The following is a 12,921-nucleotide window of genomic DNA, read 5'->3' on the forward strand; positions in this document are numbered from 1 at the left end:
AACAACCTGAGAGGATAAACCTTTACAGGCTGCTGGGAGCGTGCTGGAACTGCTCCCGGGAAGACCGGGTGGGAGCAGGGAGGCTGCTCCCATCCTGCAAACCTGCGCTAACAAGCAATTTGCAGTCCCTCAGGGAGCTCCGCATGTTCTGAAGCCAAAATTCTTCATAAATCACCGGTCTCAGCACTTGGGGGTTACCTGGAGCTGTGTGTGGCTCTGCCTTGCCCCAGCTTGGGAGGTAAAACTTGACAAGCTGGAGCGGCAGCTGGGGAAACCTCACCCGGCACACGCGGCTGCACCAGCCCGGTCCGAGGGCGGCTGCGAGCTCCAGTGCCCCTGGTGAGCTCCAGCATTCCTGAACGAGCCCCAGCCCCCCTGAGTGAGCTCCATCACTTCTGAGTGAGCTCCAGCACCTCTAGTGAGCTCCATTGCCTCCGAACGAGCTCCATCACCTCTGAGCGAGCTCCAGCACCTCTGAGTGCCGCATTCCCCGGGCAGCTGGGGAGAGCCAGAAGCCCTCCAGAGGCAGTGAGGCAGCCTGACCTGGTTCCACCCCGCGCTGGGGAGCTGCTGCCTGTGGCCTGGCAGTGCCTTTGGGGTCATGGCTGTCTGCTTTCTGTGATCAGTCCCCTCTGTGCTCCTGCTGTCACCGTGGAGTTGTGGGTGGCACTGCTGCTGCCCGGCATGGGCTGAGCTGCCCAGCGTAGGCTGTGCTGCTGCCCGCCATGGGCACTGTGGGGGCTGCAGCTGACCCAGGCCCGTGGCCTCGTCCAGCGCTGTGTGCCCGCTCAGCTGGGCACCCCTTCTGTGCTGCCTTTTGGCCCCTGCTACCATGAGGTAATGTCGCCTGCTTTGGTGGCTTTGGTCCCCACACGCGACTCTGAAGCACAGCTGTGTGCTGCTGGTAGTGGCTGTGCTACAGCTGAGCAAAAGCCGAGGAGGAAGCTGACCTTTCAGGGGACTGCCTGGCCATGCAGCCTGAGGTGCCTCACATGGGGCACCTCGTCTGCCAAGGACTTCTGAATGAGGTGAGCTCACTGAGATATCTGAATGCAAAACCATCCAGAGCTCTGACTCCTGGGTGCTGACATGGGCTGTGCTTTTTCTGAGTCACCAAAATTATTGGTATTGCTTCTAGCTCTTGGCTGTCTCCCATATAGACCTTGGCCATGTCCCACCTAGCTTTGCCTTGTCTCTTCTAGAAGAGTTGCACGGCATAGATGCTGCATAGTAGCATGCTAGAGCATATATAAAAGCCATTAAAGCTTTTATTTTGGTGGAGGAATACATCTTGGTGCTCTTGGGATTTCACTGGCCTTATCATGCTGCTGATTCTAATATTGTCTTTTGCAGTCAGCGCTTTTCCTGCTATTTCTTTGTTGAAACACATATGAAAATGTGCCTTGGAAAATATTTTATATCTGAGCTAGTTAATACAGCACCTTGGAGAGAAGGTGTCTGATGCAACAGAGTACAAATGAAGGCTCATTAAGCAGGAATTCAGTGATTCTACTGAATGCCCCAGCAATTAAATTTCATCTTGTTTCATATGCAGGTCAGGAGAGTTAGGAAAGAGAATAGAGGCAGCAGAGCAATGTGGCTCTGTACTATGCAAATTAGTGTTAACATGGCATTTCATTTATTGTTAATGCATTGTTACACTGCTACTCATTGAAAAGAAACTGTGTGACAACGGGTAAGACTGATGACCCACTTGCTTATTTTTCCATCTGTATTGGCAGCATTGCCTCTGCAGAGACCAGTGCCAAAATGAATCCTTTAAGGGGAAGATGCAGAGATTTTTCTTCCCACAGGCAGGAGTAGAGTTAGATGCTGACTAAGACCTCCTACAGGTTGTAGCATTGCCTCTTTCTCTGTCTTTTTCTCTGTCTTTTTCTCATGTCTATGGCATGGCCACATCCCTGCTACTGGAAGGGTCCTCTGTTTGGGCTTAAGCACTGCATCCTTTAGATCAAGAGGAGGAAGTCTTCAGTCCCTACTACTGCAAAGGCCTGAGCTCTTGTAGCATGTAACATGGTAAGGGGTTTAGGGATGCTGATGTGCTTTGCATCCCCATCCACATGCTCACACTTCTGCTCCCTGCCATCCTTTGGGCTGATTGAGCTCTAAGTTTGTGTCCTATTCTTGTAGGGCTGCAGTGCCTGTTTCCCATTTTCTCTCTATATCCAAAGGTCTGTAGCAGAATATGTTTTCTCTCATCTGTACTTTGATTGTGTTGGAGCTTGTTTCACCTAAATTGCTCACCCATAGTGTGGAAGGAAGGTTGATGCAGGCCAGCTGCTAAAAGACCCATCACTCTTTTCATTCTTGGTGATATGAATAAAATATAAAGAAGAAACAGCATTTTTGCTGAAGGAGAGATCACCAACAGGCCCTTTCAGGGCAGCCACTGGTGCAGATATTGAAGTGCCTAGTGCAGCTGCCATGCACTCGCTGTGGATTGGAATGGTTTAATGACCTTAAAACTGGAAATCAGTCCCATCACTGAAAAGTTTAGATGCTTACTTACCCTTCTTTTTTTTTTATTTTTTAAAAATTTTCCTGTCAACAAATTTCTGTCATTCCAGTGCAACGGATCACTAAAAGCTGGGAAGTAGGCATTTTGTTTCCTCTAGTGGTATGGTGCTGCTCTTGCTTTCTGTGTCTGCATGGTTCCTCCAAACACACACATGCTTGAAGATTATACTCATGTCATAAGGCTGTGGGATACCAGCCAGCTATATTGCCATGAAAGATTTGAGGGGGATAAAAAGTAAGATCAATTAGGAGAATCTCTAAAGGGGAGGAGGGGTTGTGTATTTTGTCTAGAAAAAGTACTTGTTCTATACATAAAGCCACAGAAGTAGAGATAAATGGGAGAAATATGCTCTGTCTACCTGAAAGTGTTGAACCTGCTTTCAGATGCTGTGCATGCAACTTCCAGAGCTCCTTTTGGACCAGGTTACAAACTCCAACCTTGCCCTGGCATGGCTGCTGGTTGTTGTTGTATCTTTAACCTCGTGCTGCATTTCATATTGCTGTGCCTTGTCAAGCTCATCTCCATTTGGCTTAAAAAATCATTGTAAAGCCAAGATTCACTTTTGTTGGGATGACCTTTGCTAACAAGGTCCCTGAACGAGCTCTTTTGTGTCATTACAGCTGGCTGGGGAATAAAGGACCTTGTACTTTCCTGCAGCCTATTTGTCTTCCACTGTTTCTCTTATCAGCACTGGGGTCTCCAACCCTAGTGTGTCCTACTCTGATTACCCAGAAAAATGTGCAGGAACCATTTCATTGTGCTCTGATGGTGGAGGGAATGGATGGGGTCTGGGAAGTCCCTTTGCTCTGTAAAGGAGGTACTCTGTCTCAGTGCTCTGCGTGTGTGCGTGCAGCATGGCTTCTAATTGCTTACTGGATGGGTCAATTTATCTTTCAGTGTTCATTACCCGTAATAAATTAATGTTTAGGACTGGCTGGTGGAATTTGCACTTGAAGAAAAGAACAATCAAGGACTTCTTCCTCTGGCTTCATTATTAAGCTGTTTAAATACCCTTAAAGATTTTTTCTTTTCAAGTCCCTTCTCCATTTGCCATAAAAATATATTGATGAAACAGTGCATTGCATTTTGGGGTTGTATGTAAAAATCAGGGCATCTGCTTAGACCAGAGCTGAGGCCTGAGGCTGATATGCAGTTGTCTGGGGTTTCTAAATAAGCACAACTATGTAAAATTGGAGCAGATGAAATGGAGCAAATGTGCAGCCAGTGGGTAGCTGGGTAATCAGCTGTGAAGTCTCTCCACCAAGAGAATGATGGGTCTTCCTATTGTCTCTCCTCCTCTTCCCTGTCTGTTACAACCAAAAATCAATCGAAGAAGGGTACAGGCTCTCCAAACTTCTTGATTTTGTGCAGAAATGCTTAGAAATCCCAGTAAAAACTCTCTTTCCCAGTAAGACAACTGGAAGCACTGGGTCTGCTGTGCCAGAAACAAGCCTTGAGAAGGTGGATGAGCAGGAAGATGAGTCCGCAGTCCCAGGGGTCCCTGATGTGCAGGCGTATTATTAAATGGAAGAAGTAGGATGAAAAGAAGGAGATGGCAACAGAAAATCTTAATTTAACATCTGAACTAAAAAAAAAGTAGAAAGCATCTGTGTCAGTCTCTTCTGAACCTTCCCTAACCCAAAGCAATTGCTGTTGCTATTAATATCATTTTATATGCGGTTGGAACGCCGGTGTTCCTCTGCGCTAAGTGCATCTGGTTGGGGGTTTTTCCTCATCATCTTCTTGTGCCTCACTGTTCATTATGTTCATTCAGCTGTCTTCAGAGAGTCTCCTGAGACTTCCTAATGTGGAGTGATGTAAGATTGTCTCTGTGTTCTCCACAGCTCAGAGCATGTTCAGTGCTAAATGGTTCATATCAGGATCTTGTGTGAGCATTCCACAGTCCTGTGGCTTCTGACAAGGATCCTTTTGGATGTGGTTAAATAAGTAATGGTAACAAATACCCATCAAACACTGGACTAAATAATGGATATTCTGAATAGCCTGTGATAACCCTCTGCTGTCCTCCCTGTCTTGTTTGGATAAAAGTGTATTCTGTAAATGTTGTCCCAACCAATTTAGGCCATGTAAGGTTTGCAGCATCACTCCCACTGAGGTCCTGGGAGGATTTGTAAGGCAGCTCTGCGGGAATATGTATGAGGTTCACAAGCAGGACAGGAAGTGGTGGGTACAAGAAATTCACAACCAAGCACTAGTACATGTCTGTGCATGTAAGGGTAGATACTCCTCACTTACAACAAATGAACTTTACTCAAAGGGCAGCCTGTTCCTGAGAAAAGTAAATGCCCATTTCTGCAGAGTGGGTGCTTGTTCACTGGCATCACCACTTCTGTTGTGTGGATGAGAGATACCCATAAGCATGCATGGATGGATGTTTCCAATAAGGGCCACCCAGAAGCTCTCTAGCCATGCACGGTCCTCAGCCTGTGCTGTCTTTTTCCTTGAGCATTTTATACTGAAGTGGAGGTGCAAGAAAACATTTCCTAAACCCTCTTTCCTCCTGGAATGGTAATAAGAGATCAGAATATGCAAAAAAAACAGAACTGAGATTTTTTTTGTTTACTTTTTTTTTTCCTGTGAAAAGACTTTTTTAACATTCCACCTCCACAGAATTAACTTATTTTAAAAAGCATACAATTGTAGGTAAGGCTTGTATGTAGTTGATGTTGCCAGAGAATTTTTTGAAAGTTGCTAATTCTGAGCACACAAAGTTTGTGTGAAAAAGGTACAGGACAACGCACAGACTGTTCCTGAAACATCCAAACTCTACATATTGTTCCTTGAGTTTGTCACTATAGCTTAGGTTGATGCCTCACGCTCTTTTATGACACCTACACACTTTGATGCCATATGTTTTTGGTCTGCCCTGTTTTGTTGGGGTGTGGGGTGTATCCTTTCCCTTCCCCATTAGAAACTCAAGCTGTTCAACTGGTTTTAATCCAGTGCCACCTGAAACATGAAGAAAGTGTTGTGTTTGTGGATTTTGGCCAGAAACCATAGAGTAAACATCTTTGTCCTCTCCAGGCTCCTGGTGCTCTGGTGTCTTTCCAATCAGTTCAACAAATGCCACCAGCAATCCTGGGCTTGAAATGCCCAAATGCCTCTTCCTTCTCCACCAACATCAGAGGAATGGGGCAGCTCCAGCCAGTTCTCATCCACAAAAGCAAGCAGCTTCAACTGTGTATTAGAGCTGTGCTCTCACACACTTTTTTCATGCAGCAGATAACCTGGGAAGAATTTTATGGTGGTCTAAACACACAATTATTTTAAATTTTTCTTTAAAACACCATTTTGGAGACATCCATTTCATGGAATCCAAAGCAATTGGCTATTCTCAAATTAGCAGCTTCTTGTATTTGTGGTGCAACTGGTAATGTTTTTTCCTTTAAGATGAAATTTCTCTGCAGCAAAAGCATTAATAGCTGTGTGAAAAGATTTCTAATTATAAATTTTGCCTCAATTACTAATTAAGTCTATTGTCAGACTGAATAACTTCTTTTAAACAAATTATGGACCAAAATATCTCTTTTGTAAGTAGTTTTTTAATTACTTAGTGATTTTATTGCTTTTGTAGAAGTTATCCTCTCATGAAACAGCTGAATTTGAACCACAATAGGGATGCTGCTGCATTTCAATCTGAACAAGAGCTCTGGCATTAGGCTGAAACACAGTTAACCTCCTCCACGCAGAGTTAGGGCCCCCAGGTCTGTAAAAATTTCCTGCTGGTGCATTCAGATGTGTTTAGTTCCTCTTGATTTATCCTGATTTCTTTCCTAAGGAAACAAGGCTTAACCTTGCTGTCTTTCCACGAGTTTCCTTCTAAATCTGTGACCTCTTGGCTACTTTCAGACAAATCTAGTAGCAGTCTCAATCACAACTGGACCCTCATACAAAAATGTAGATGCCTTTTGTGCCTTAGTCCATGCTCGTCTTGATCTCTCTTTGCTGTTTGTGGGCATAATCTTGCTGTTATAGATGACAGTAGTTCTCAAGGGAATAGGGTGACTGTGGAGAATGCTGCCATGAGCTGGTTAGCACAGTTTGCATCTCACAGCTTGGCTGAGAAGGGAACCTGCACAGTGCTGGAGACAGGATCTGACCCTGTGCACACCCTTAATAGTCCCATGGCCAGGGTGTTGGCATGCTCTGGATCTTCAACACAAATCAACCAACTTTTCCATTTTAATAGTAAAGGAAGAAGACACTGGTTTGCTGCAACCATTTCTTCCAGGGCCAGTGCCCTTTCCCTACCCACAGTGCAGGGGCAGCATTTTCGAGGGAAGCCATGCAGCATCTTGGAGAGCCAAACTCCCTGTGACCAGCTGGCACACAGCACTGCCCTCAAAGCCTCCTCTCGCCAAGATCTCAACACAGGACTTGCATGACTTCTGCCCGTGCTGATTCCTCTGCCCTTCCTAAGGAAGGGTTAAACCGAGTTCTCAGCAAACGCTGTAGGGACGACACAAGGCTGCAGCCTCATATTCCCTTACGAGCCCCGTGTGTGTGTGTGTGTGTGTGTTTGGGAGGTACTGTAATGCTTTGACAGCAGCTTGACATTGCCTTGAAAGGTGCTGGAGGCTCTGCAAGCACTTGCCAAGAGGGGGTGGGGGAGAGGAAAGTGTGTCAGGCAACACTGCAGTCGCAGCCTCTTCGTGTGCTCAGCCCCACTGCTGCTGCTGCAACTGCAGCTGCAACTCGGGGGCTGCTGCGCGGCTCCGCTGCCGGCCAAGTTCTGGCGCGGGGGCAGCGCTGCCTCCGCCGCAGCACCGCCCGCCCGCCCCCCTCCGTCTCTGCCTTTTTTAATTCCCCCACGCCCCGCCTGACGTGCCCATGAAAGCCTCGGAGGGGCTCGGGCGGGAAGGGGCCAGCGCATCCCCGCGGGATGATGCCCGCTCTCCGCCGGCGGGGCGCGGGGTGGAATTCCGCGGGGAATGAAGTGCTCGCTCGACATTTGCTGCATCTGCCGGAGCGTCAGGGTTCGGTGGCTGCCTCCCCTTCAACCAGCTGTTCCGGTTAATCACTGCGCTTCCAACTTTTGCTTGGCAATGCCTGATGGACAGTGCAGCCGAGAGAACTAGCACCGGATTTTTAGGTCCTCATAAAGAAAATCCCCCATTCCCTTAATTTTCCTATTTCTACACGGGACTGGCGAGCCGCACGTTAAACACCCGCGTAAAGGTATTTCTTCCTAAAGGATTGCCACATTTCTGAGTCCTCGCAAGCTGGAGAGCCCCGGACGGTGGGCGCTGATCGCGGTGCCGGGCGGTGCGGGAGCCGCGTGCGCGCTGCGGCCGCGCTCGGCGCTGGGAGCCGGCCCGGGCTGCCCGGAAGGGGCTCCAGCCAGGCAGGGAGCAGAGAAAACCGAGCGGCTCTTACAATTAATCGAATGATTTGATAGATAACAGCAGACATGCTTTGTGGACTGAAAAAGGATTTGCAGTCAGACTTTGGTGAGTGAGCCTTGTCTGTATTTTTTTTTTCCACCCTTGTCCAGTAGTTTACTTTTGTTTAATCTGATTTTCTTTAAGTATCTTTAATATCATGAACAGTTTCATGTGCTACTTTCAAAGCGGTTTTACAAATCCAAACCGTTGCATGCAAACTTAATTGCTTTGATTTGGGAAATATTTCTTGGCTTCTCTGTAAAGAATTTCTCCCTGTGACCACTGGAGAGTACCCTTCAGACTGCCTTCTCCTTCTCCACCTGGAAGATTGGCAGTCACAGGGGCTGTTCTGGTACCTCAGATATTGTGGAGTCTTTAAAGCTGTTTTGGCTTTTTAAAAAACAAAATCTAAATGTAGTTCCTTATTTCCCAGGCTCAGTGTGTGAATGGTCTGGGCATTCAGCAATAGCAATTAGAGGGCTGGGAAGGAAGAGGGGAGAAGTGCTCTGCTGAATGTGGTGGGATCACTGCTAATGCCCCCCCTCCTGTATAATCCACTATTACCTTGTCTAATAAATATTTCAGTTCCTGCTGGAAATCTGACATTTCAATGAGCTGCTAACCCCTGCTTTAGATATGAGTTCACTGTTACTGTGGAGTATTAAAAAAATCTATTTCATTTCTACAGAAGAGTAGATAGATGTGTGTAGAAGGGCACCTTTACAAAGGGCAGGCATCAAATTCCCGCCTGACTCTTTCCAGGATGGACAGGCTCTTATATTTCTAGCTGAGTGCAATATTCAGGTACTTTGTTGCATGCTGTAGCTCTGCTTGTTGCAGCTGAATGTGCTGCATGGAGCTTGTCTTCTGCTCTGATGCAAGCATTTCCCTTCTGAAAGCAAAGACGTTGGAGTTGGAAGTACAGAGGTAATTTATGGTTTCTGAATCATTTTGCACTGCCTGAAGTGATGTAGTGAGACTGACTTCGTCCTCTCCTTGGCATCAAGAAGCCCTAAAGCACGAAACCTAACTTTAGAAAATTGGTTTCCCTCCCTAAATCTGAGGGTAAGATAAACCAGGTGGAAAGCATTTTAGCCTGGCTGTGTTGCCTAATCCCACAGACAGTGACTGGAGGCAATGTCCACCTACTGTACCAGCACAGCAAGAAGCATTTTGGGGGCTTAATTTGAAGCTGCCAGAGACACGCTAATGAGTCCTGATAGGCTGAGGGAGTCTGGGCGTGTGACTTGGCAGGAATGTACTTGTTCCATGGAAAGATCAAAAGACAACTTGGCAGAATCTCACACTGCTCTTGGGGTTGAGCCAGGACCTGGGCCCTGGTTTGGAGGTGGCTGACACTGAGGGTGCTCGAGGGGCCTCCTTGGTGCCACCAGCCACAGAGGGGGACATTTGTGAAGCCCTTCCAACCAGAGACATCTGGTGCTTCAAGATGGCTGTGTTGTTGCAAATGGTGGTGACTGGATGCTGGGTGATCAAATGAGAAATTTTCCTGATGCCAGCCCAAACGTTTCTCAAGAATCTTGGGCCAATGTTGTGTCATATACAAGGGAATGGTGCAGTCACTGGGTGGGTAAGGAAGCCTTTTTACCCTGGTGTCAGACCCTCACAGCTTATGCTTGGGTGCTCCTGAGGACCAAGATCATGGCTTTAATGGGAATGCTTTCTGGAAGTCTAGAATGGAAGCAATGAAGGGAATTGCAATCTTACCACTCATTTTAGCATTTTAGGTGAAATAGGCAAAACCAAATGGATTGTTTCAAAGAAGCATCCAAACATTTCAAAAGTGCTTTTTGGGCCCACCACCATTAGGGTATTGGTGATTTCTTTTCTTTCTGTCAGTTGCTTTCAGACATTTTTTGATGGGACATTTTAATCACAGAGAGATTTTGTGTGTCCTTCAGAATGGAAGGGTCAGAAAACTCAAAGTAGCAGTGATGTTTTATGGGAGGTGGTTATTTTCTATTTACAGTGAGTGTTCTGCTGCTAGTAGGGTGATTGTATTTCCACAAGAGCCTTTGTAATCCTGATGTTGGAGGACTTCCCTGAAATCCTTTATGGCCTTTCTGAAGTCCAGGAACATTCTCTATGTTTTGCTCTAGCAAACTTCACATTCAGTTAGTCCTTACTGCAGGATCACTGCAGAAATGGGCAGAGCAACAGAACTCACTGAATCTCCTTCGTGCTGCTCCAAGTCACACACTGAAAATCCCATTCCAAACCAGCTCATGTAAAATGTTAATTGAGGACAGTACAGATGCTTCAGAAGACCATTTGTCTTTCAGATGTATCCATTCGGGTGACTTAATTATTTTTGATTTTTTAAAAATACAATTTGTATAGAAGGCAAAGGAAGAATAAAGATCGTAGATGAGTGAGGATGTTCAGTGCTTTTCTATTTGGGTTTGTTGTTTGGTTTTAGGTGTGGGGTTTTTTGTTGCCATTAGAAGCCATGCTTTTAGCATGAGATGGACTCTCTGCAGACCAAGGAGAGCAGAATTTCCTGTCCTTTTTCCAGACTGGCAAACTGCACCCTTTATTGCAGGATGGGAATGGCCAGAAAAAGAGACCTGTTAATAGATCTCTGCCCCTTCCTAGTCTCAGTTTTCAAGAGATCAGCTCCCCTGTGTTCTCTCTCTGCTTGCCAAATAAGCAGGGGAAAGAATAGAAAAAAATATGCCTGAAAGGGATAGAAAACTAATGTGAGGAGCAAGAATAAGACAGGAGGAAATCTTCATAGATAAATCTCCTAGGAAGAAAGATTTTATCTTTGTTATTGAAGAATTCATCACAATAGTGCTATTTAATATAAGTCCTGCTCATCAGGCTGCTTACGTCACTTGTCAGCTTTGCCTCAGTTGCAGCCAAATGAAAGATTAAGAGAAAAACTAACTGGGGTGTGTGTACCAGGACAAACATCTCTGAGTCTGAATCATTGATCTTAATTTCCTTGAGCCAAAACTGGGCAGAGAGAGTTTGTGCTATTCCTCTGCCTTGAGATTGTATCAGCCATACCTGTGATATCACCCATCCACATTGCATTTGAATATATCCAATCTGGGAACAGTGCATCAAATTAATTCAGTACTCTGAAATATTAAGGAAAAGCTTTGCTTACTTGTCATTTCAGTGCCTTTGTATTCCATCCTAACACAGATGACAGATTACTCCTTTCCCTCTGTGCATCACATCCAAATATTTGAAGAGAGTAATAACATTTTTTTCCCTCCTCCCTCTATTCTTTTTAGCATAGACAACTCATCTCTCCCCCCAGCCTCAGAAGTTGTGGTCTTGCAGGTGTCTGACCAGCCTGCACCAATTCAGCCTGAATGAACTCCAGCTGGGCCACATTGTTGTTGAGTTGTGGTACCCAAGCCTGGGGACTGCATTCAAGCCAAGGCCTTTATGAGGACTGAGTAAAAGAAAAGGATGATTTCACAGATTTTGTAGACTATACCGACCTTGCTTATAGCAGGGTGTTAGCTCCTCTTGCATATGACATGGCACTGTGGATTTACATTTGGTTTGCAGCCCACAGTATCTGAAGAGTCCTTGCTGTCACTTTGATAGTTTTTCCCCATCCTTCATTCATTAGATTGTTCCTGCCTGGGTATGGTAACTTGCATGACCCTCTACCAAATTGTACATCTGTCCTTTCATGTATGAGTCATTCTGGGTTCAAAATTTACTTCCCAGCCTGCTTCCAGTCCTTCATGCCTTGTGGCTGTCAGTAAACTTAATAATATCTTTGCAACCAGCCAGGTCATTTAGAGAAAACTTGGAACCATACCAGGCTGGTGGAGAGTCCTCACAGAACTTCATTTAATACATCTTTCCCTCCTGATTGTGAACAACTGATGAATTTTCTCAGTGTGTGGTTTTCCAATCAGTTTTGCATACACTTCATAATCATCTGTATCCTGCTTCCCAAACATACTTACAAAAATAGCACGTGAAACAGTGTCAGAAGCGTTTCTAAAATTGAGATATAGCAACTTGCATTTTCTGTCTATCCAGAAATGTTGCTCTCATATGGAAAGCAATTGAGTGGGCATGAATTATTTGTGGTAGATCCAGGTTTGCAGTTAGTCCTCCTCATTTGGTGTTAACAGCTCACACACAGTCAGCTCCAGGAACTCAAAGAGAGGGTGATGGATTTGTCATTCTCTCGCCCCCACTGTGGCAGCATGTTGTTTTGGTTTGGTTTTTTTAAACTGAACATTGCATTTTTTATTCTTCAGCCTTGTGATCTCTTACCCCCTCCTCCTTAGGTTCTCATGGATACCTCCTGATGGCTTTAGGACTTTGGTGACCAGGTCTCTAAAGTTTTGTTGACTAAACTTTTAAGTATAAATGAGCTGATCTGTGCTGTCAAAATGAATTCTTGCTCTTTTCTACAGATTACCCATTCTACTGAAATTGCTCTTTTATAGAAGAAAACAGATGAAAGTAATATCTACACCTTTTCATGGCCTATAGAAACAATTTTTTAAATTCAGTTTTTCTCCTCCAGTATGAGGAGGGATGAGTACGAGAGGGATGTTTTTCAGTGCAAAGACCAGGGAGATTTGATACAAATATTGGTCCACAGTGTCAGTTAAGCAACTGCTATGGAGGTTTTTCTCTCCAGTGTTAAATGTTGGAGTCCAGTTTCCAGCCCAGGCATTAACCTCCCTGCCACCCTCCTTAAGAAAATTTCATTGCCACTGGAAGAGGTTCCCTCTGGCTTAGAGTGACCCACAGAAGGGAACTGAGTTTCATGTGGTGTGTCAAGTCTTGCTTTTGGCTTTATATCTAGGATCATTGTTCTTTATAATGTTTGTTCTGTTTTATTAATCCATGGAAGCCAAGGGTAACTGCACTGCCAAAGTGCTTGCATAAGTTAGGGCATGTAGGATTTGATTTCCTTTGAAAATGGACTGTTGAAATTGATTGTGTGTGGATGTCAATGTTTACTGC

At 45.4% G+C, this 12,921-nt stretch overlaps 1 protein-coding gene across 7 annotated transcripts in view; it reads left to right on the plus strand.

Moving 5' to 3' along the window:
• The window catches only part of GRIP2 (glutamate receptor interacting protein 2), a 249,071-nt gene that overhangs the window by 159,869 nt on the left and 76,281 nt on the right, over positions 1-12,921 (plus strand). Inside the window, exon 1 of one of the 7 annotated variants that reach the window (XM_054280779.1) lies at positions 7,323-8,010. The exons of the other annotated variants lie outside the window; for them this stretch is intronic. Within the exon in view, the coding sequence (XP_054136754.1) occupies positions 7,971-8,010 (40 nt within the window). The 5' untranslated portion in view covers positions 7,323-7,970. Of the gene's footprint in view, positions 1-7,322; positions 8,011-12,921 lie in introns of those variants that run through there. 7 annotated transcript variants of the gene reach the window in all.

This window comes from Melozone crissalis, unplaced genomic scaffold (genome assembly GCF_028551555.1).
Source record: "Melozone crissalis strain CALT ecotype California unplaced genomic scaffold, PUWL_Pcris_2 ptg000029l_1, whole genome shotgun sequence".
NCBI lineage: Eukaryota > Metazoa > Chordata > Aves > Passeriformes > Passerellidae > Melozone > Melozone crissalis.